Raw genomic sequence first — 25,015 nt, 5'->3', positions numbered from 1 at the left:
TTCACCCGTTCTTCCTTCCAGGTTCGTGGACTCTAGCTGTGGGAGTGTCCGGAGCCACAATGACATCACTCCCCTGCATGCACGTTGGCGCCACCATTTACGGCTCAGGACTCTGAAGGAACAGTGCGGGTTTGCTGTTTCTTCAGAGCGCATGTACTGGTGATGTCAATGGCTGCATCTACAGTAAATATCTCCTAAACTGTGCATGTCTAGGAGATATTTAGAGTACCTATAAGTAAGCCTTATTATAGGCTTAACTATAGGCAAAATTAATGCACGGTAGCTTACTCCCACTTTAAAGAGGCATGAAAAAATAAAGTCTGTATATGCTGCATACATTTTCTGTAGTCTTGTAACTGCAAATGTATTTCATAAGTAAACGTTGCATGGACACCCTATAACCTGAAAATAAGAGATTACTTTTGACTACTTACACTTTTCTGCATGAAGAATGTAGACAAAGAGCTTACACTTTGGTATCTGTTACAAATGCTTTTCACACATGCTTCGCACAACTGTAACCAAAGATTCACACATTTTTCATATTGAATGCAATTAGAAAAATGTGTGCGTTTTGGGTGAAAGCTATGTGGATTTTGAGATTTTTTTAAATATAAATATTCCTCTTTGTCTTAGCCTACATAAAATGTACAGCACAGGAAAAGTTCAGCGGTCAGGAGTATGTAACATGCAGCAAAGTTTACGAAGTACAGAGGTCAGGAGTATATCTGGAGTACTGTTTAGAGTGTTAAATGTATAGCCTATTACATTAGTGGGCAGTGGAACAGTGATCCCTTACACTTGTGGTTAATAAAGGGTCCCCTTATATTGGTGATCAGTAGAGAAGTGTCCCCTTATATTGGTGGCCAGTGAAAAAGGGCCTTCTTTCATTGGTGCTCAGGGTAAAAGCAATGTCTTACATTAGTGGTTAGTAGAGAAGGGCCCTCTAGATTGCTGGTTAACGGTAACAGCCCTCTTATATAATTGTAGCGCTACCCCCGCAAGGGGCCGCTGTAATATACAGGCCTTCTGTCCCACACCAGTGATGACTCACCCACACCTGGATCCAAGTAATACCAATATACCATTTAAACTTTTAGCTGGACGTTATTAGAACTAGCAATAAGCCCTGAAAAGAGATAAATTGACGAACAGAATACCAATATTAAATGCAATGATATAGTACAACTGCTCAGCAAATTAAAACAGGATTGGTGTAGGTTCATGTTAACCGCCAGTGGGAGGCCTTGCTTGAAATGCACTGAACGAGTGGTGAATGAAACTGTCAGCTGCACAATACAAAAAACAATGTTCAACAATTACCCAAAAGTGATATCACTGACTATAACAGCCTAATTCTATTCACACACACACACACACACACACACACACAGTCTACCAGCGTCGGGGCCCTTTAAATCCTGTGTTTGAGCACTCAGAATTTGTGAAGTAATATTTGTAGTCCGCAGAATGGGAAGGGGTATCTTCGCAAAGTGTCACAAAGATTAACAGATGTGGTGATCCACCTTCAGATAGAGCTGCATTAGCAGTAAATAGAACCTAACAGGGTTAAGCAGGATCCACTTACACAAGGATGGCAGAAGATCTTTCACCATTAGATGCACTCAGTCGACTGAATGGCGATGGGAACAACAGAGGCTGCAGAATTCTCCAAACAGGATCATCATGATGATTGCTGCAGTACTGAAATCCGTCTCTAGATTTCACTGCACTGTTAGGACATCTTCAATAATCAGGCAAAGAAAGCCAGAATAACCCACTGCAAACTCCCCTCTCAAGTGTGCACCTCCCTTTAGGAGAGTCGCGGACAACATCACAGGCTCTGAAAGTGCTCAGAAGACAGGCACATGGGACACTTTTTTCTGTCTGGCTACCGCAATGCCAGTCTGTCTCTCCTCCTGTGTCCTGCTCTCTCTCTCCCCCAATCACAGCTCTCCTCTGCTGATGTCCCATTCTGTCCTTACTTGTTTTTGTTGTTAGGGGTGGGCTTCCTACTTAGCTACAGCAGTAACCAATCTGCCTTCAATCCTGCAGCTATAGAGTCTCTCCTCCTGCTATCAGTTTAGCCAGAAAATGCACTTCAATGTTTCAGAGAGCAATACTCTGCATATATTACAGAGGCAATACTAAGCCAGTGCTACATAATGTTCACCGAGGAAGTGCCCCTCACATTAATGGTGAAATCCCCCCTTATCTTTGTGGCCAGCGGGAGCTAAATAGATTATTTGTGTTTGCTTACTTATGAAAGGAGAGGCTTCACTGTTACCACACTGTTTAGTAACTTTGGTGCCAGAACTATACAAGCACAGATGGGTGGGAGGTCACTCTGCAAATCATTGCTCAAAGTTGGCTAGACTCAAGATGTTCACCAGTAGACCCTGGGCAAATGCCTCAGCTGCTGGTATTTAGCGATGCTCATGCTCCAGTCCTGACCTATGCACATCATATAGAAAGTATACCTACGTTTTCACTTGTTGTTCCATTGCTTTGGATTCTGCACATAAACCAGGTACATAGAGACATGTTCTGCACGTGCAGCATATGCCTAGCTGCATATCTCTATATCAGTACGCGAAAGGTCTTCCAGTGCTTGGATGACTTCCTAACAAATTACCATCATCCAGTTTGTAAGGGTACCTTTTAGCTGTGCACATGAGCAGCTGTTAAAGTACTTTCTCTTTTGTGTCTTTCTTTCATTAAACAAAAGAAAGACAGAGCACATTTCATTATCATTTTATGCTTGCCTAATGAGACAAAGATATGCATTTTATCTGACATGGTGCTAAGAAGCTGCTAGAGTACCCACTTCATCTGTAAGAAAGACATTTCAAGGGTTGGTAAAGGCCCATGCACAAAATAAATCTATATTTTTGGGACACATGTCCCATGGAGGTCAGCAAAATCCAACTTACTTTAACTGAGTAGTACGCATGGCAATTCAAAGGCAACATTTGGCCTGCTTTGCATAGCAGAGCATTTGGATCCAGCATGCTGTTTTTAGGAGCATTTGACTGTTTCGTTGGGCAGCTAAAAGCAGAGTAAAAGCCCCACAGAGGTTTTAAGTCTACCTCACTATTGAAAATGGAGAAAACATGTTTTGGCTGATGATTGCTTTTACGATTTGTGCCCCAAAGTCATTTTTATATTTCTGCTAATTTTATTCTGCACTTTGCCCCGTTTATCTTGACAGGAAGATAATATTTCCAATACCAAGCATGATAGATTAATTATAAATGAAAGTAAAGCCGCGTACACACGGGCGGACTGTCTGTACAACTTAGTCCGCCGAAACACATTTCAGTGGACAGTCCGCTCGTGTGTGGGCTTCAGCTGACTTTTTCAGCGGACAGTCTGGCGGACTAAGTATTTCGGAATTTCCGTAATGTTGTCCGTCCAACTTTGGTTTCAGCGGACAGTCCGCTCGTGAGTAGGCTAGTTGGACGGACTAAGTATGGTGCATGCTCAGAAAGGATTTACATGGCGGAAGGTTGCATTGCTGTGTATTGGACGTCCTATTTCTAGTCCCGTCGTACGTGCTGTACACGTCATCGCGCAAGCTTTCAATGGACTGTTTGTTCATCGTGTGTGGTCAAGTCCGTTCATTCGAAAGTAGGACGGACTGTCCGTCGGATTGTCTGATGGACTAAGTTGGCCATACAGTCCGCCCGTGTGTACGCGGCTTAACACTTTTTAACATTTAAGCAAAATTAAACCAAAACAAGAACACATTTTTTGTATGAACATAGTATTTTTTTTAATGGAGCAAAAGAGTGACTAGAGGAAGAACTTTATTAGGACTAACTAATGATAATGAGAGTTTCATTAAGATTTAAAAAGAAAAGATTTTAAAATAGAAAACTAAACTCTGTTTCTACTTTAGGATTTCTTCAGTAATGCACGTGCAAACAAAACACAAACATATTGTGGTTGATTTACTAAAACTGGAGAGTGCAAAATGAGGTGCAACTCTGCATAGAAACCAATCAGCTTCCAGGTTTTTTTGTCAAGGCTAAACTGAAGAAGCTGAAGTTAGAAGCTGATTGGCTATCATGAACAGCTGCACCAGATTTTGCGCTCTTCTGTTTTAGTAAATGAACCCCATTGTATATTGTTCTGCTGAGAACTTCAATTAGCTACAATGTATAACTGTTTGTTTACATGCTAACAAACACTGAGGTGACTAATGCCACGTATACACGATCGGAATTCCGGCCAGAAAAAGACAGATGAGAGCTTTTCATCGGAAAATGCGACCGTGTGTATGCTCCATTGGAATTTAGCTGTCCGAATTTCCGCCAGCCAAAAATTGATAGCATGTTCTTAATTTTCCAGACAGAAAAACTTTCTATCAGAAATTCCAATCGTGTGTATGTAATTCCGACACGCCAAAAATCACGCATGCTCAGATTCAACTACGAGAAAGAAGCTATTGGCTACTGGCTATTGAACTTTTTTTTTCTAGTCCCGTCGTACGTGTTGTACGTCACCACGTTCTAAAAGATCAGAATTTGGTGTGACCGTGTGTAGGCAAGACAGCTTGAGCCGAATTCTATTGGAATTCCGTCGGTAAAACCATCAGAGCTTTTTCTGACGAGAATTCCAATCATGCGTACGCGGCATAAGGCTGGCCAGAAATGGAGCACATTTCTTTCCTGCAATCACGAGTTGCAGGAAAGAAATTCACTCAATTCTCCTATCAACACAGACAGTGTTTATGCGGGAATCCCTCCAGCTAGGCCATTGTCTTCTCCCAGCAGGAGAAGCTGTCCCTGCTGAGAGAAGACAGTGATTATCACTAGCAGCTATAGCAGCCACTAGCGATAATCACAAGAGAATTTGGAAGGATGGTTGTATCCAAGTTGATCGATCAATCAACTTGGTACATTCAGTCTGGCCATTAATAGTTTGAATCTCGGCCAGTTCCTGCTGAACCATCCGAGATTTGAACCATGTATGGCCAGCCTTAGCTGTTTCTCCCCACCACCACCAGTATTAAATAGTATTTAAAGTGGGTCTAATACAAATATCAGGACCTCCTATGTCAAACTGACAGCAATTCTCAACACCTACAAGCATGGGCTCTGTGATAAAGGACTCTAGGACATACAATGTATGTCCTAGGTACTTGGTGGTTAATAAGAACATCCAATGTCATTCTGCTACCAAGTCTAGCAAGATCTAATGTTAATTTATGGTTGAGAGAGGCATTGTTTTGCCCTTGTACAAAGCATTAGTGTATTTGTTTGACCTTTTTGGGCTCCATTTCAGAAAAAGAATATTCTGTAACTCAATGGTATGGTTCAAGAAAAAATTGTATGGACTTTTAGTTTAGCATATTTTTTTGGTTGAACTAGAAAATAGAGGTTCTGACACTGCATTGCAGGGGCGGACTGACAACTCATGGGGCCCCTGGGCAATAGGAGATTATGGGGCCTCCAGGAAATCAGAGATTATGGGGACACACAGTATACACAAACACTCACACTCACACACACACACACACACACACACACACACACACACACACACACACACACACACACACACACACACACACACACACACACACACACACACACACACACACAGTATACAATCACACAGTATACACAGACATGTTTCTATTGGCTGAGAAGGTACTGGAGAGGTGGGGCAGCTATAATCTCTGGATTTTTAGACCAAAAGGATGTCGGTAAGGGACATTTCAGAGACAGATGTAAAAAAAAACACAAATTTTTACATACTGTCTCTGGTTTTACTGAGGCTGGCAACCCTGATGGGGCCCCCTAGTGGCATGGGGCCCTCGGGCAGTGCCCGAGTGGCCCTATGGTCAGTCTGCCCCTGCTGCATTGTGTCATTTATTGCTGAACTTGATGTTTATGTGTCTTTTTTTATATTTGATATAAATATGTTAGCACAAGCTGAGATACTAATTGTATTAACATTTTATGAGAAGTGAAATCCTTGTGTGTTATGTTTTCACTCAGTTTAGCATTACTTTCTATGTACTCAGAGGTAAGTTAATTATTGCCAAATAAGGTTGATTTTGCAGATACGTAGAGCCAGTCATTTTCAAGGGAAAATGTGATCAGTTGGAATGAAGATTTTAGCAAATCAGTATTGTGGAATAAAGCTTATAGTGAGGATGTTAAGGAAATCCCAATAATGCCATGGGTATAAATTCTCGTATAAGCCTGTGCATGTTTATCCACTCAAAAGCAGTTTGTCTATAATATGTTTACAGGGTACTCATACGCATTAGATGAGCATTTCCTGCTGCAGCCATCACAGCCATATTGTCCTTAGACATTCCTGGTCAACCGTTGTCTGCAGCATACGATTGATCAAATAGATTAGAAAGCTTTTTCTGATGGCTGTTGTTCCCCTGCAGACAAGCCGATGCTGGAGCTGTCATCCTGATACCTCTCCTCTCCATAGATGTAAAGTATAAATGTAGGCAAACAGCTAAATACACAGTTGAAGTACATATCTGTGAGCTGTCTTACCTGCCAAAACTATTTTATTCTGTTCAAGCAGAGTTTGAGTCCTGACATCTCTGCCATACAATTTACAAAATACTGACCATCCACTTCCTGCTCTGCATTCATCGCAATCATACCTTTCAAGAACAGGATTTAGTCAAAAGATGTACCTTTGCCACACACCTCTATAACATGGACCATGTTTAATGAAATTGCAAGAATGAATGTTTAACCACTTTAACCCCTGGAAGGATTTATCCTCCTTCCTGACCAGAGCACTTTTTTGCGATTCGGCATTGATTTAACTGATAATTGCGCGATCGTGTGACGTTGTACCCAAACAAAATTGACGTCCTTTTTTTCCACAAATAGAGCTTTCTTTTGGTGGTGTTTGATCACCTCTGCGGTTTTTATTTTTTGCACTATAAACAAAAAAAGAGCAACAATTTTGAAAAAAAAAACGCTTTATTTTTAAATTTTTGCTATAATAAATATCCCCAAAAATATATATAAAAAAATAATTTTTTCCTCAGTTTAGGCCGATATGTATTCTACATATTTTTGGTAAACAAAAAAAAATCGCAATAAGCGTATATTGGTGGGTTTGCGCAAAAGTTACAGCATCTACAAAGTAGGGGATAGTTTTATGTCATTTTTATTTTTAATTTGTTTTTATTAGTAATGGTGGCGATCTGTGATTTTATGGCAGACATTGGAAATTTTTGACCCTATTTTGTGACCATTGTCATTTATACAGAGATCAGTGCTATAAAAGTGCATTGATTACTGTATAAATGACACTAGCAGTGAATAGGTTAACCACTAGGGGGCAATGAAGGGGTTAAGTGTGTCCTAGGGAGTGATGATAACTGTGGGGGGGGGGGGGGGCTACAACACACATGACAGCGATCACTGCTCTTGATGATAGAGAGCAGTGATCTCTGTCCTGTCACTAGGCAGAATGGGGAAATGCTTTGTTTACAAAAACATCTCCCCGTTCTACCTCTCCATGACATGATCACGAGCACCCGGCGGACATCGAGTCCGCGGGAGCCGCGTTCACAGAGAACGCAGTGCGCCCGCAGCGCCGTTTCTTAAAGGGGACGTATTTGTATGCCCTTTTGCCCACCAGTGCCATTCTGCTGACGTATATTGGTGTGCGCTGGTCGGTAAGCGGATAAAAAGTGGCTGAACCCACATACAAAAATTTTATATTATATTTCAGCTTGTCAGTGGCTCCATTTGTTTTTTTGTTTTGTTTTTCCTTTGTTTTCATGTGGCGATGTTGCCAATAACACAGTTCCTGTCCTGGGATAACAAAGCTCACCAGGTAGTAGCTAGTGGAGTAAACAGGTATCGATGGTGTATTCAGCAAACAAAAGCAAATAAGAGAAATACTTTGTTAGGGTTTAAATACACTTTGAAACCACTGAAGCTGTTATTACCATTAATTTTCATTCATATTAGGGTTTAAAAATAATCATTGTAGCAACCTGAAGGGTGGATTAAAAACTTAGTGTTATATAATTACTTTTTGCAGTGAAATAGTACATGTATTTATATAGACCTCTACCCTAGTGCAAAAAGAGTGAATTTTGATGAGGAATGAGAGACATTGGTTCCAAAAGAGGGACATTCCTTTCAAATGAGGAACAGTAAGGTGCTATACGCAATACAGTTTGGTCAGTTCTGTGATTGGATAGTGAAGGAATAGCAGCAAGCCCTGTAGACACATAACATTTCTTTTTTTCTTTCGGTCAACGCAACCTGTGCTCAGGCCCTCCAATAGTACATATCTTGTGGTTCTCCTAATATGACCTCAGAAATACAGATCCCTACTTCAATCAGTCTATAAAGTGCAAGAAAACCTAACTATATTCTTAAAAAGGTTTCCTTCCTCCTCCTACCTATCCTTCCTAGTCTGTATAAAAAAATATCTGTGTACTTACTTATTTTCAAACCACTCCGGTCCTGTGAAATAATCCTGCAGCTCTGTGTAAGGCCCCTTTCATACTGGGGCGGGAGCGGCATCGCCGGTAAAACGCTGCTATTTCTAGCGGTGCTTTACCGTCATTTTAGCGGCGGTATGCAGACGCTAGCGGGCAGTTTTAAGCCCCGCTAGCGGCCAAAAAAGGGTTAAAACCACAGCGGTGCTTTGCCGGTGGTATAGCCGCGCTGCCCCATATATTTCAATGGGTAGGAGCAGTTTTCCGAGCGGTGAATACACCGCTCCTTCACCGCTCCAAAGATGCGGCTAGCAGGACTTTTTTCACCCCCCTGCCAGCGCACCGCTTCAGCCAGAGGGCTTTCACACTGGAGTGAAAGGGGCCGTTTTTTTTCAGGTGCTACACAGGCGCTATTTTTAGCGATGTAGCGCCTGAAAACCGCCTCGGTGTGAAAGGGGCCTAAGGGAGCACTCAGCAGATTGCTGCTCCGGATAATATAAGTAATATAAGTAAGTAATATAATCCACCAAAAAGGAAGGGCTCGGTGCTAGCTCCAGCTCGCAACCGTGAACATGTAGACCAAGTGAAAAAAATTAACTTCACACCAACATCTCTCCAACAGGTTTATTAAAAGACAGCCACGAGGACTAAAAAAAAACTTTTGAAGAAGCACAATGTATGTATGAAACGTTGTCACCCCTTGGTCCGTTGTTTTAGTCCTGGTGGCAGTCTTTCAATAAACCTGTTGGACGGATGTTGGTGTGTAGCTAATTTTTCTCACTTAGCCTTGACATTACCCATAGGCTCCCATTCCTCCAGCTGTTTTGGCACTCCCTCCTCTCCCCTGCAGCAGATACTTACTGACACAGGTGATCCACAGCTGTATAGTCATATGACCAGAACATACTAAAATTAGGTAAGTACATGGATATTTTAGGCTAGGTTAGGCAGGGGGAGGGGAAAGCCAAAGTTCTTTTTAGCCCTACTTCTCCTGTAGGTCACAGGAGTGCACTTTTTTCTGCACTCCTGTGGCCCATATTCAGCCAACAGCAGACTAAAGTCTGCTGTTGGCTGACATCACTCAGCAAGTTTAGACTCTGAAGAAATTCCGACTTTAACTGCTTAAGCCCCGGAAGATTTTACCCCCTTCCTGACCAGAGCACTTTTTGCGATTCGGCACTGCATCGCTTTAACTGACAATTGTGCGGTCGTGAGAATTGACGTCCTTTTTCCCCACAAATAGAGCTTTCTTTTGGTGATATTTGATCACTTCTGCGGTTTTTATTTTTTGCGCTATAAAATTCAATATTGTTTATTTTTGCTATAATAAATAGCCCCCAAAAATATATAGAAAATGATTTTTTTCCTCAGTTTAGGCCAATATGTATTCTTCTACATATTTTTGGTAAAAAAAAAAATGCAATAAGTGTATATTGATTGGTTTGCGCAAAAGTTATAGCGTCTACAAAATAGGGGATAGTTTTATGGCCTTTTTATTATTAATTTTTTTTTACTAGTAGTGGCGGCGTGTGCCCCGAACGATCTTTGGAGCCCGGCGGTGATCACGACTGCTGGGCACTCGCATCGGCTCTGCCCCTAGTGGCCACAGGGTGAAGTGATGTTACATAATGTAGTTTTGCCCAGCCATGCCATTCTGCCGCAGTACAACTGCGGCGGCTGGTCCGCAAGTGGTTAATGTCAGGATCCACCCAGATGCCTGAGCCTGAGCCAGCCACTCCTGCCCCTTCCACAACCTGGCACTCCAGTGAGCCCTGGAGGTCCAGAGCAGAGCAGTTTACTGCTCAATGAATAGCAAGAACTGAGCGATCATGTCGTATGACAAATAAAGGTCAGTCCATCCTACAACAGTTCTAAATAAACTCTTCTCAACAAAGTTCAATCTCTCCACCATGAATAAAAATGGCTCCAATGCTCAAACTCTCCATATGGTAAACAAGAATGAAAAAATGGGCTCCAACAGTGCAAAACCATTTTATTAAAATGTGCTTTATTTATATTAAAAACACATTCACAAGAAGCTAAAACAATCCAGCCTTACTAAAGTAGCTTCTTGCTGTATTGTGCCTGAAGAAACATTAAACTGCGGTCTCTGTAGAATTGTTTTTCTCAAAACCCGCAATTCTCTTTTAAGGATGATTATAGTTAGGCTTAGGCATTTCTTCCATTGTAACCCACTGCATTTCCTAAACGGAAATCTGCAAATTATTCACTGTTGGTGAGACCTGATGATGCTTAATCTCACATTTACACCTACAGAATGTCATGTGTTTACACTTGGCTCTATGTAATCCAGCTATTGCTATAGACTAGAGCCATAACAATTTATCATTTGCAGCTTCTGCACTGCAGTTGCTGTGGTTTGTCCATGTTCTAAGACTGCGGTGACCTCTATAATACCTAGATTGGTATAGACACAAGGCATACCTATGCATTACTAGATCATTTATTGTCTTTATTTCTTATTAGTATAAGATTTTAGTATTTTAGTAAATGATAACAGAGCCCCCTTCCGGGCAATGGCTGCCCTGACTGCACATGTTAGGGAGGCTACAATGATAGTAGCACAGGTAGCTCCTGTCAGCTGCTCCCCCGGCTGTCACTATCTTTAGTTCTTAATTGTGTAATCAGGGCGCGCAGCAGAGGGAGGGGCTGCTCTCTAATCTGTTATTCCAGCATCTGAATAATCATACTCCCGATTCTGTATATCTACCTCCCTTCCTGTCAGGCTTTCTGATTGGGGGTAGGGAGGCAGGGGATCTACATTGTACCTTTCAATTAGCCCCTTCATTTGGAAGAGGATGAATGATTAGTCAGCCATGCACAATGAGGATGTACTGGATGAATGTATCTGTGAACGAGCGAACACTATCTCATGCCAGCCTGCCAGGACTTCATTTATTTAATCTTGTAGGGCTGTTATGTATTTCCTAAGTTGGCCATAGGCAGGCAGATGTCAGGTATACTGATATATAACGAGAATCTGTGCAGCTGTAAACATTAGAGATGAGTGAATTGATTTACAAACTCATGCAAATTGGGAAAATCTAATGCTTTCCAAGCAAATTGGAAAAATGATGATCCTCTTTAGTATGTTTATCTTAATTAATGCAATCTTAACATGAACATGCAAATGTGTTGTTTGGTATTTTGAAGAGAATTGGGGAACTGCAATTTACTTTTATCCTCTTGATTTCTTGGAAGTCATTTCTCTCTCATTTTAGTCATTAAGATCACAGAGTATCTGAAGTGGCTGCAGAGTTGTCTCTCCACCCTATGTGCTGTGATAGATCGTTTTTTTCCGTAGAAAAAAAAATGCTTCTTTCAGACATATTGGAAACATTTTTGAGCAATCTTGTAGACTTTGTATCTGCCCATAATGCTATTGTTATAATCTATTAGGCTAAATCTATAGATATAAATCTGTGAATATAAATCTAGATCTGTAAATCTAATGTAAGATAGACGATTCTACCATTGGAGACATATTGTCAGTGGTAGAATCACCTTGGAAGCGACTACCCTACTGAGTGTCACTCTAGAACAGCCTTTTTCAATCAGGGTGCCCAGGTACCTTGGGGTGCCTTAGGTTTCTTTAGGGGTGCCTAAAAATTGCCTAAAAATGGTATACTAACTGGCATGTGGATGAAGGCTGCCTTTTAGTTACACTAATACACATGACCGGACTTTCCAGCAGAAAAGGTCTGACAGTGTTCCCAACGGACTTTTGACTGAGTTATGACGGACTTCCGAATGAACAGACTTGTCCACACACAAATGGACTAAAGTCCGTTCGAAAGTCCATTCATTTTGAATGTGATGACGTACAATGGGACTAGAAAAGGAAGTTCAATAGCCAGTAGCCAATAGCTGTCCTTGCGTTGTATTTGGTCTGTCGGACCAGCATACAGACTAATTGTTTTCCCTATAGGAGTTGAGTCCATCGGACAGATTTGAAACATGTTCTATTTCTAGGTCCGTCTGTTTTTTTTAATGAAATACGATCAGATTATCCCACACAGATCAGACTATCTGACGGAATGATTGCATCAGACCTAGTTTGCCGGAAAGTCCGGTTGTGTGTACACAGCATTAGTCACAGGTTTTCAGGTTGAAAAAAAGACACCAGTCCATCCAGTTCAACCTGTGATGTGTGAGTGTGCTTGTGTTTATGTCAATAGTACATTGTGTATATCCCTATATCGTCCTAATGGCCAATGTCATCATCAAATGATAGGGAGTATATCAGTTGACCCTCCCTTGGGAGAAAAATTGGAATCCTAGTCAGTACCAGTTTGCAAAAGTGTATTTGCTTTGGAAGAATAAATCACCTCTAGCGTTGGGTGTTCTATATGGACTTGTGGATGTTGCTCCATTATGTAAAACCTATTCGAATAGTTTTACATTTTGGAATGGGGCTCCTCAAGACTGTCATTAATTTTTAAAGGGTGCTTTGATTGAAAAAAGGTTGAGAAACACTGCTCTAGAACAGGGGTCTCCAAACCCCGGCCCGCGGGTGTGTTTTGTCCAACCCTCAGCTTGCTCAGACTGTGCCAACACAGCACTGCCGATCTGCTGGCTTTTAAAAGCAGCTGCTGTTATCGGCAGTATACGTCTGGCAGGTCCAGGACAAAAAGTCGCTCCCCACACACCCTCCCATGCTGCCAGAGGATTGGCTGCTGTACTAAGCTGAGGATTGGCTGCTAGGAGGTGACGTCATTAGTGCAGCACCTCCCGACTTTCCGCCCGTTGTTTGCAATAGGAATCCTTCCACCTTACAGCCTGCATGTGTAGCAGTGGGCGGGAGTCGGGATGTGCAGGAGAGCTGAAGTTCGGCTCCTGCAGGTAAGAAGTCAGCTTGTATAAGTAAGCGTCAAATAAATCTGCACACATGCATCTATGCTGGGGACACTGATAATGGGGACATCTATGCTGGGGACACTGATAACGGGGATAGCTATGCTGGGGACACTGATAATGGGGACATCTATGCTGGGAACACTGATAATGGGGACATCTATGCTGGGGACACTGATAATGGGAACATCTATGCTGGGGACACTGATAATGGGGAAAAACTATACTGTTGACACTGATAATTGGGACATCTACACTGGGGACACTGATAATGGGGACATGTACGCTGGGGACAATGATAATGGGGACATCTACGCTGGAGACACTGATAATGGGGACATCTATGCTGGGGACACTGATAATGGGGACATCTACGCTGGGGACACTGATGATGGGGACATCTACGCTGGGGACACTGATGATGGGGACATCTATGCTGGGGACACTGATAATGGTGATATCTATGCTGGAGACACTGATAATGGGAACATCTATACTAGGGACACTGATAATGGGGACAACTCTGCTGGGGACACTGATGAAGGGGAAAACTCTACTGGGGACACTGATAATGGGGAAAACCATGTTGTGTACACTGATAATGGGGAAAACTCTGCTGGAGACACTGATAATGGGGAAAACTGCTGGGAACACTGATAATGGGGACAACTATGCTGGGGACACTGATAATGGGGAAACTCAATGGGGACACTGATAATGGGGAAACTCAATGGGGACACTGATAATGGGAGACTCTGATGGGGACACAGATATGGGGGACATTGATATTGGGGAAACTTTGATGGGGACACAAACACGCAAAAGTTTTTGGCCCCAGAATACTTGTAAAATCTACAATGTGGCCCTTGTGTTGAAACGTTTGGAGACCCCTGCTCTAGAAGATAAATTCACAAGGCTTTACATAAGGATACGGATCTTAATTTTTGGTCACTTTTGGTGATTAAAATTTGGAATCTAAACTGCAAATAATTGTCACTTTTTTATCCTTATTCTGATGTTATATCTTTGTAAATCAAGCCTTAGCTGTGACCCGGAAAGCCACAGAAACTCAAAGCAAGTAACAGAACAACATCTGGCTGACCAGGCTAGTGAGGAAATTACTTCATAGGGATAAGAAAGTGGTCTGTTAGCTATCCTGATTATTGAAATTAGAAATTGATAGTGCAAATAAAAATCTCATCTTATTTACTTAGTTAGATAGTTACATAGTAGGCGAGGTTAAAAAAAGACATAAGTCCAAAAAGTCCAACCTATGTGTGTGATTATATGTCAGTATTACCTTGTATATCCCTGTATGCTGTGGTCGTTCAGGTGCTTAGCTAATAGTTTTTTGAAACTAATGACGCCCCTCGCTGAGACCACCGCCTGTGGAAGGAAATTTCATATCCTTGCCACTCTTACAATAAAGAACCCTCCATGTAGTTTAAGGTTAAACCTCTTTTCTTCTAATTGTAATGAGTGGCCACTAGGATTGAGCCAGATGCCCTCCTGTTTGGTTCTCAGTAGAAAATGCGAACAGGTAAACAATTTGGCAGAACACGCGAACACCGTTAAAGTCTATGGGACATGAACATTAATAACCAAAAGTGCTAATTTTAAAGGCTTATATGCAAGTTATTGTCATAAAAAGTGTTTGGGGAGTCCAGCCCCAGGGCACATGTATCAAAGCTATTTTTTTTTTTTAAACAGACGTTTTCTCGGGAGCAGTAATTTTTTTAATGCTTAAAGTGAAACAATAAAAAAAATATATTCCTTTAAATATTGTGCCTGGGGGTGTCCATATTATGCCTGTAACGTAGCACATTGTTCCCGTGTTTAGAACAGTACCGCAACAAAATTACATTTCTAAAGAAAATTGTCATTCAAAACTGATCGCGCCTGTTATGAATTGTCGGATCTCGGCAATTAGATAAAACTCATTAAAAAAAAGAGCATGGGATCCCCCCCCAGTCCATTGCCAGGCCCTTTGGGTGTGGAATGAATATTAAGGGGAACCCCAAACCAAAATTTAAAAAGAAACTGTGTGGGAGTCCCCCTAAAATCCATACCAGGCCCTTCAGGTCCAATATGCAAATTAAGGGGAACTATGCACCAAATTGAAAAAACAAATTGTGTAGGGGTCCCCCCAAAATCCATAACAGACCCTTCAGGTCTGGTGTGGATTTTAAGGGGAACCCTGCTCCAAAAAAAAAAAAATGGTATGGGTCCCTCCAAAATCCATACCAGACCCTTATCTGAGCACGCAACCTGGAAGGCTTCAGGAAAAGAGAGCCTCCCCCTGTGTGAAATGGTAATGGGTACAGATGATAGAAGAAGATGAATGGACATCTTGGGACATTTTTTTTTAATAAAGGACTTGTCCTTTAGCTGTGTTTTGTCATTTTTAAAGTTTTTGCACTTTTTTGTGAAATGGTAGGGGTACATTTGTACCCTGTTACCATTTCATGCAGGGGGAGAGGCTGGGATCTGGGGGTCTCCTTGTTAAAGGGGGCTTCCAGATTCTGCCCCCCGCCCACAGACCCCCACAACCCCCAGGTAAGGGTAGTGGGGATGAGGCCCTTGTCCCCATCAACATGGGGACAAGGTGCTTTGGGGGCTACCCCAAAGCACCCCCCCATGTTGAGGGCATGTGGCCTGGTACGGTTCAGGAGGAGGGTCACTCTCTCATCCCCCCTCTTTTACTGCGGCTTGCCAGGTTGTGTGGTTGGATAAGGATCCAGTATGGATTTTGGGGGGACCCCTATGCCATTTTTTTTATTTTGACGCAGGGTTCCCCTTAAAATCCATATCAAACCCGAAGGGCCTGGTATGGATTTTAAGAGGGCTCCCACACATTTTTATTTTAAATTTTGGTTTAGGGTTCCCCTTAATATTCATACCAGACCCAAAGGCCCTGGTAATGGACTGGGGGGGATCCCATGCTCTTTTTTTCAATGAGTTTTATCAGGTCCCCAAACACTTTTTATGACAATAAATTGCATATAAGCCTTTCAAATGCATGACGATGTACCAATCTGCCACCACTGTGGGTCCCGGGGCACTCGCTGCCACTTACAGTTGTGGGGGGATCCGGTCCAGTCCTGGGGGTGTGGTCTGGTCAGGGGGTTTGGTGGGGATGTTGGTCTGCCATTCTGCCGCTCTCAGGGGTGGGGTGGTTGGTCCGGTTCAGTCCTCTGAACGCTCTTCTCTCTCTCCCCACACTTGTCCTTAGCACTGATTTCCCCGCTAAAACAAAACTCTGCAACCATGCCACCCTCTGTTTCTCATAATGTTGCTCATTTGATTCCCTAGACTCCTTGTCACATCCTAGATATCGTTTGTTAAAGTGGAACTCTAACAAACACTTTTTTTGTTTTAGATAGTGGCGAAGGTTTAGATCTCCTTTCAATTTTTAATGCTGGTTTGGGGGAATTCCCCTTGAATGTATAAGACATGAAATGAGACAACATCTACCTAGATTCTGCCCTGATGTTGTAAAGTGCTGCGTAAACTATATAAATCCTGTATACATAATAACAATCTACCAAAAACAAGGAAAAATCTTCTTTGGAAAGCTGTCATCCCATTGGGAAATTTCAATGAATCCTCTGTTCTGGTGACAGATTTTAACCGTGGCATTTCCTGATGATAATTAAAATAGATGTATGACTCCCAAATAGTAACATGTCAGATTTTCCATTCTCATGGCACGACACATTCCTTTAGCCCAGGGATCCTCAAACTACAGCCCTCCAGCCGTTGCAAAACTACACATCCCATGAGGCATTGTAAAACTCTGACATTCACAGACATGACTAGGCATGATGGGAATTGTAGTTCCTGAACAACTGGAGGGCCGTAGTTTGAAGACCCATGCTTTAGTCCATTCCGCAATAGTAGGGCTTAAGCCACGGACACACTACTAGTTTTCCTGCTGGGTTGAATGAAAAAAAGAAATTGACAGCTCAGACCGGGGGCCGCTGTAATCTGATGTTAGTACAATAATCTCCACTGCTGTGCTATTGTGTTCTGAGGGGGGGGGGGGGGGGCAGCCCCACCAGAACACTCCAGTCAGTGCTCTCAGCCATTGGCATATTGGCCAGGCCCCTTCATGGCCTGGCTGAAGCCAAGGTTGAGGTTGCCCCTCTCACCACCATTACTACATGACTCTGTGGATGTGTGGCATTAGGGATGTCTTCCTTCTTTTTCCATAGATAGAAGCCAGCCAAACATCTGAGAAGTCGGCCCCCATCCTCCAGAAACCCAAACCCCTCCTTACTACACCAGCTCCTCAGCCACTTGTTTTCTTCCCTAATCTCCCTCTGCCAAACGTCCGGCTTCTGTAGGAGCAGCTGCCATACACACGGACCGAATGTCGGCTGGCTTCTATTGAATGACCAATGCCCATATGTACTAGGCTTTACTGGAAATTTCCAATGGCACAGTGTCACAGCACAAGCTAAACTAAATAGAGAAGATGCTTCTTGATACAATAAATAGATCCCAGTAAAATTGATATGGGAACCGTTTGTGAAACTTTACAGGAAGTAATTTGGTGAAACATAGTGAAAACAACATTCCAGGGGGATAGAGCTGGTGGAAACTGGATTTTGTATGGCCAGGATTATTTTCTCATATTAATCATAATAGAAAATGAATTCACCAACATAACAACACTTGTGAATGAATATTATCTTCATAATAATGCTGTATGATGACTTGTTTCAAAGAAATGTTACCACTTTGCATTTAGCATGAATACATAATTTCTTGTTGACCAGTATGTAGTTTTATATTTGGTTGTATTGTCTTCTATTTTCTAATAAGAGCTTTTCACATTGTAACTGTGTTCTCCTGTGCAGTAAAGAATTTGTTTTTAATTTTACCCAGTCTCATTCAGAAGGTCTCACGCTGCTTGGCAGTGATCCAAGTCACCCCCTCCTTCCCTCCTTTTATCTCCACTACTCCTTGCCCTTTTTCAACTTCATTGATGTCTACAATGAATACTCACATAAACAGGATAACAAAAAAATCCTAGGATGCACACAATCACTACAAAACTATCCTAATCTAGTAAGGCAGTTTTCATGTTTAGCACAGTTATTTCTCCGAGACACACAGAGGTTTTAACACAATTTTTAGGTACAGCTGTTGCTGTCTGAAAGAAATAGTTAATCAAAGAGGCCAAACTGTGAAACAACTTTGAACAAAGTCAAATAAGATCCTGCAGCATTTCAAAGAAATATATATATATTAGTATCTTAGACATCCTAGGCAGAACATCTGTGTAGCATAACTAATTTACAGAGCGTTGGTTGTTTTAGTTGGTGATATCAAGAAAGAACAGGCCAGAGAATGGAGCTTCTATGGAATCAGTAGACTGCCAGCTGGAAATGGGGCCTTCTTCATTAATATTCTGCTTTCTCTTTGTCATGTATAGGGTGAAGGCTAAGAAGGGGATAAATCTTCAGAACACCAGGTCCCGGGATTCTCAATGGTTTGTTAACTCAGAGCTTCAGACAGGAGGAAAACATTCAACAGCCACCATAGATGTGTCAAAAGTTCAAGGGTTGCCACACAGGTACAGAATTGTTTAATCTATATTCAGCACATTCCAGAAATGTACTTTTTTTGTTGTTTGAAACATTGATATTTGTTAAATCCAATCAAACTATGCAAATTGCTCAGCAAAATATGAGATAAAAATAAATTAATGACCATAGCACAAATATCTGCCTGTGAATTGAACCAAAGAGGCAAAGCTTTCAATCCCTTTTAAATACAAAAAACAAATCATGAATTATAAGCAGTAAACAATAAATAATTGTCCTGTTCTCTACAAAAAAATAAAAAATAGGCATCATGGGTACAACAAATTGCAAGATGACAGATGCAAACAGAATCACCCGACACTTTTTAGAAAAGGGTTCTTTCTTCAGGAGTGCATGATGGTAGAACATAATCACTTCTAAAGATAAAAACATACAGACAGACAGATAAACGACCAATATCATTACAATTTACAGAATTGTTACAAAAAGCAATCTTTGTTTTGTTTATGCACTCACATGCTATAGGAAGAAAGTGCTTGTACAGCAGCCAAGTAACATTAAAAACCAACAGTAGTATCCATCCAAGTGGCATGGAGACAATCCACCCAAATGTCCATATAGGAAATCAGAACAAGAACCATTGAGTGGCACACCAGTGACAGTCACCAAGAGTCACCATAGGCCTGATGGAAAAACAATGAAAGAGGAAAAAATATAGTAAAAAGGAAATTAGGTATTATAAGTATTCTTACAACATATATGTATGTTGCAAAACATTGAAAAAAGTTTTTGAATAAACGTTAACTATGTATTATAGACAGTGGATGCATGAAAATCTACAACATTTCATGTATGGGTATAATAGCATACAGTATCTCACAAAAGTGAGCACACCCCTCCCATTTTTGTAAATGTTTTATTATATCTTTTCATGTGACGGCACTGAAGAAATTACACTTTGCTACAATGTAAAGTAGTGAGTGTACAGCTTGTATAACTGTAAATTTGCTGTCCCCTCAAAATAACTTAACAAACAGCCATTAATGTCTAAACCGCTGGCAACAAAAGTGAGTACACCCCTAAGTGAACAATTGAGCCCAATTATCAATTTTCCCTCCCCGGGGTCATGTGACTCGTTAGTGTTATAAGGTCTCAGCGGTTCACCAGTAGCATAGTACATCCTGTTGAAGTGTTGAGCACCAACAGAACAGTAAATCCTGATGAAATGCCCAGCACAAGTAGTGGGGTGTTACATCAGCAAAAAAGGATTAGGGCCCATACTAGTGCCCCTGAGGCACATTTAAATCTTTTATGGCTACCTTCTACTTCAGCAGCACCTATCATCCCCCCATTTATAGCAGGGATGTGCTGTGAGGTCAGTGGCTGGTGAGGCACTGGCTAGTATCAGAGCCAGATACACATGTTATATACACCATGATCATTAGAGCGAGAGCAAGAATTCTTGCACTAGACCTCTTCTGTAACTCTAAATATGTAACCTGCAAATAAAATTAAAGGGACACCTATGAAAATGTATAAGTACTGAAGTTTGGCATGAAGTGTCAGAATTTGCCTGGGTAGCAATGGGTTAATTACCATAAGTAAGTAATATACAAATAATTATTATATATTGTTTTTAAGGTAATTTTATTATATTTTATATATTTTCAAAATATGTACTCAAGCAAGTGGCTTAACGGACAAATTACTGAGGTTTGAAGTTATAACTTCCAACCAGTAATTTCAAAATAAATAGATAAATAATACATTATTATGTTATAACATATAGCCTATAAATATATCATTACAGTACCTTTTCAGCAGCAGCAGAGTCTCATTCTCCCTCTTAAACGTGTGAGAAAAACATGGGGTTGTGGGTAAATCTTATACACATAAGCACATGTTTTTTCCTTGTAGTTAAGAGGGCTGGGCTGGAAGGTAGCATTTGTCTTTTAGGCACATGCCCCTTCTATGACACTGCAGTTAGAGACCTGCTTCCACTGCAGCATTTTTATTGGAAAGCTGGGACCAATTTTACTTTACCATTGGTCCAAGACTCCAAGCTGTTCATTGAGCTCAGTGCCTCTGACAAGAAGTGAGTCACTGTGAGCTCATCCTCTCAGTCTGCTCCAGAGTGTGTCAGCTTGTATTTAAACTGGCCGCTCTGTATTTAGCTTCTGACAGGCTGCGCAAAGGAGCCCCATATCGCTAGAATCATAGGCCATATGAACCCCACATTTTTACCAATGGTGGGGTAGGACTTATGCCTCGTAAACGCGATCAAACAATCCGGTGGAAAAGTCCCGCCGTGTGTGGGCTCTGGCAGACTTTTTTTAACCAAAAGTCCAGTGGACTAAGAAAGTATTTTTGCTCTCCAATTTGTCCACCGGACTCGCATTTCGGCGGACAATCCAACCGTGTGTGTGCCAGTCCGCCGCACTTTTGAAATGAATGGACTTTTCCCGCCCGGAGAAAAGTCCGCTCATTTTAAACGCGTCTCCAGGTAGCCGGGGCCAGCGAAGGAGGTGTCGCTGGCACTGTCACCTGGTATGGACTTAAAGGGGAACCCCTATGTCGAAAAATCGGCGTGGGGGTCCCTCCTAGGACCATATCAGACCCTTATCCGAGCACCCTACCCAGCCGGCCAGGAAAGGGGGTGGGACGAGCGAGCGCCCCCCCCCCTCCCTCCTGAGCCATACCAGGCCACATGCCCTCAACATGGGGGGGTGCCTTGGGGAAGGGGGGCCGCGCGGCCCCCCCACCCCAAAGCACCTTGTCCCCATGTTGATGAGGACAAGGGCCTCTTCCCAACAACCCTGGCCGTTGGTTGTCGGGGTCTGCGGGTGGGGGGCTTATCGGAATCTGGGAGCCCCCTTTAATAAGGGGGCCCCCGGACCCCGGCCCCCACCCTATGTGTATGAGTATGGGGTACAATGTACCCTTACCCATTCACCTGTGAAAAAAAGTAAAAAAAAAACACAACACACAAGGGTTAAAATTGTTTATTGCACAGCTCCGGGGGTCTTCTTCCGTCTTCGGGGGTCTTCTCGCCGGACTCCTCCATTATCTTTTGCTCTTTTGCTAGCTCTTTCACTAGCGGAGGAGCCCGGCTTTCTTCTTTGCCACCGCCCTCTTCTTCCGACTTCGGGGGTCTTGTCCCCCTCTTCAGTTCTTCTTGCTGGGCCACCGTGCCTTCTTCTAGCTCTTTTGCAGGCGGTGGCCTGGTCTTCTATCGCCGCTGTCTAGCAACTAACAACTACTTACAAAGCCATCCACAATTAGGCCCCCAGCTACATTACTAGCCTAGTCTCTAAATACCAACCTACAGTATTCGTTCTCTTCCTTCTTCTCAAGGACTCCTGCTCTCTAGCTCCCTAGTCACCTCCTCCCATGCTCGCCTCCAGGACTTTTCCAAAGCCTCTCCAATTATATGGAATGCCTTACCCCAATCTGTCCTCTTATCTCCTGCTCTATTAGCTTTTAGACGATCCCTGAAAACCCTTCTCTTCAGAGAAGCCTACCCTACCCACACCTATCTCTGTCTTTAAAAAACTGTATAAAATAATTTGGGTACAGTATTGCATGACTGAGTAATCGTGATTTAAAATGTAACAGCATTGAACACTGAAAAATGGCCTGGAGTGGAAGGGGGTGAAACATGCGACTCTTCAAGTCTTAGAAATAGGGGGGTCTTTTTTTGTTTGTATCACCATATACAACGGAATCATGATTGTACCCTATGTATTGCATGCTTATTCTTGATCAGATTTTCCTGTATACCCACTTGTTGATTTTCTACTCTCACCAGTGTCTATATGAAGACTGTGTTTTTCTACTATCAACTTTAAATAAATATTTTATACTTATACCTTGTGCCTTTACTTCATAGAGTAGTTTACCTTTTAAAGTCCCACTAGAGGAATAACCCTTCCAGTATACTCTTCAAGTCTTAAAACAATTTTGTATTTTTCTCACAAAATAACATTTTTAAATACCAGGACTTTTACCTTTGCACTTTAAAAAACAGACCTTGTAGGCTTGTAGTTTATTAGACACCTTTTATTGTTTTCAGGTCAGAGACTTGGACTAACTTTGAAACAAGTGTTGGAAACTTGAGAAATCTAGGACTTCCTATTGATTGTCTCACTATTATTCAAAAATGATGAACACTGAGAGATCTGTGCTCGTGAGGGCTCGCTGAATCCAATAGAATTGTATTTTTCTATTTGACCAGTGTTTTGTACATATCATTTGCATAACTTATACAACAGAATATGTTTGAAGAACAAGCACTTTAGCTGCCAAACCCACTCTGCTTGACTTCTTTGGTTACTGACACTTGAGAGTGTATGGGTGGGCAAACTATCATTTATTGTACTTCTTGTTCTGTTTGAAAAACCCTGTTGATTCTACTAACAAAGCAGACAGCAGTTTCCACTTTCTGAATCAGAATGCTAAGAGTCTTCATAAGAGATCTTAAAGTATAGTTTAAATACAGGTCTGAGGAAGAAGAAAAGTGTAATTGCATTGAAATGTAAAAGCCCTGCGGGGAAGAGGTCTAAAGCGGTTTTCTTTTTCCTTTCCATTAATATTTCATCAGGTTGTTTTCCGAAAAAAGGTGATTGCGATCACTTTAAATTCATCGTCTGTCTCTAACCTTTTGAAGGCCGATTTCAATCTGCATTGGAAATGGCACACCAGAGCCTTGCATTTTAGCAGACTGCGCTTGTTTCAAAAAACTGCAATATGTAATATATACACGCATGTCACAATATATATATATAGCTAACATTTCTTTTCTGCAATGTCATTCCAAAAAAGAAAACAGTGAAAGCAGTTATATTGCAGTCAGGGCTTTTAGTTCTGAATACAGAGAAGGAATATACTTAAAGGGATAGGGCAAATAACCTGGACCTAATTATTTTTGTAATGTAAAGTTGGCTATGTACCAGGAAGCTTTTTTATTTGATTCTGGATATAATTCCTATCTTAGATTGAATGTCTATGATCCCTTACATACCAGCTCACAATAGACCAGTAGAAATCAGGGTGACAGTAATGCATTGGCTACTAAAAAGAGGGATGAGGGAAGAAGGCATGATTGACAAAGGTTTAAATCACTCCTCCCCCCATAAAAAAATTGAATCCCCTCTTACCAGGTTTGCTGGGATATCCTTCAATTACTTACAAGCAAAGTGTTTGCTGATCCGGTGTGATCTAGGGCTAGATTGCTGTACACTAGACCCCCTGCCACAATCTTTCACTTTAAGCCATTGGTAGGCACTTCCTGGCTAAGGCAGCTGGCCTCCTGAGGATGCATCCTTCTCCAGCAATTGTGTATGCCTCAACAGAAGCCTCCTGGGATATGTGTGATACAGGAAGTATAAAAAAGTTACCAATTAAAAAAACAAAAAAACGAATAGACAAGAGTGTGGCGTTTAACGTTTTTTTGGAGTGTGGGGAATCCAGTGAGGCAAATTCTACTTTATGAGTGAACATTTGCTTTAAAAAAGTTCAGTCCCAGAAAGCCCAAGGACATGCTCAAAAAATGTGATCTTATTCTTCAGGTTAAAGAGACCAAAGAGCTTGCAGAGAAATCAAGAACTCAAATCAAAGAAAAATATAATTTTCAGGGGGAAAAAAAGACTAAAATCCATTATAGTCTCCCTTTAAATGTGAAACACAAGGAAATCTTTACTAATATACCACACATATTTGCAGTGCACATTATTGGACTTACATAATAAAGACTAACAGGGTGCAGTTACCCCAGTGTTAAGAGAGTTTTCACCATCCATCAGGTTATAGCAGCAGAAAAAACAAAAGATGGCCTCTATTCCTTGGTTAAGCACTTGCCGACCGGGCCATAGCCTAAAGACGGCTACAGCGCGGTCGGCATATTCTGGATGGACGTCCGTGGGACGTCCTCCCAGAATGTTGCTCTCGCACGTCCCCATGGCAGCTATTTCTACTGTATGGCCACAGTGGCTGTTAGTTCCCTGATAGCCAGGAGAAGGCACAAATCACTATGTCACACAAATGATTGGGTATCAGAGCAGATATGTCTAGCTGAAAAAGCTATCACACAATTACATTTCACAAGTAAACCCATCTACTTTGACATGCAAAAAATCACTAT

At 41.8% G+C, this 25,015-nt stretch overlaps 1 protein-coding gene across 1 annotated transcript in view; it reads left to right on the top strand.

Moving 5' to 3' along the window:
* The window catches only part of TMEM132E (transmembrane protein 132E), a 678,956-nt gene that overhangs the window by 543,976 nt on the left and 109,965 nt on the right, over nucleotides 1–25,015 (top strand). Inside the window, exon 3 of the mRNA XM_077482285.1 lies at nucleotides 18,765–18,905. Within this exon, the coding sequence (XP_077338411.1) occupies nucleotides 18,765–18,905 (141 nt within the window). The remainder of the gene's footprint in view (nucleotides 1–18,764; nucleotides 18,906–25,015) is intronic.

The sequence above is a fragment of the Lithobates pipiens genome, unplaced genomic scaffold, assembly GCF_037356315.1.
Source record: "Lithobates pipiens isolate NorthernLeopardFrog02 unplaced genomic scaffold, aLitPip1_a1.2 Scaffold_16, whole genome shotgun sequence".
NCBI classification, from domain to species: Eukaryota; Metazoa; Chordata; class Amphibia; order Anura; family Ranidae; genus Lithobates; species Lithobates pipiens.
Note: the sequence above shows the minus strand (reverse complement) of the source record. Positions and strands in the feature narration are given on the sequence as shown.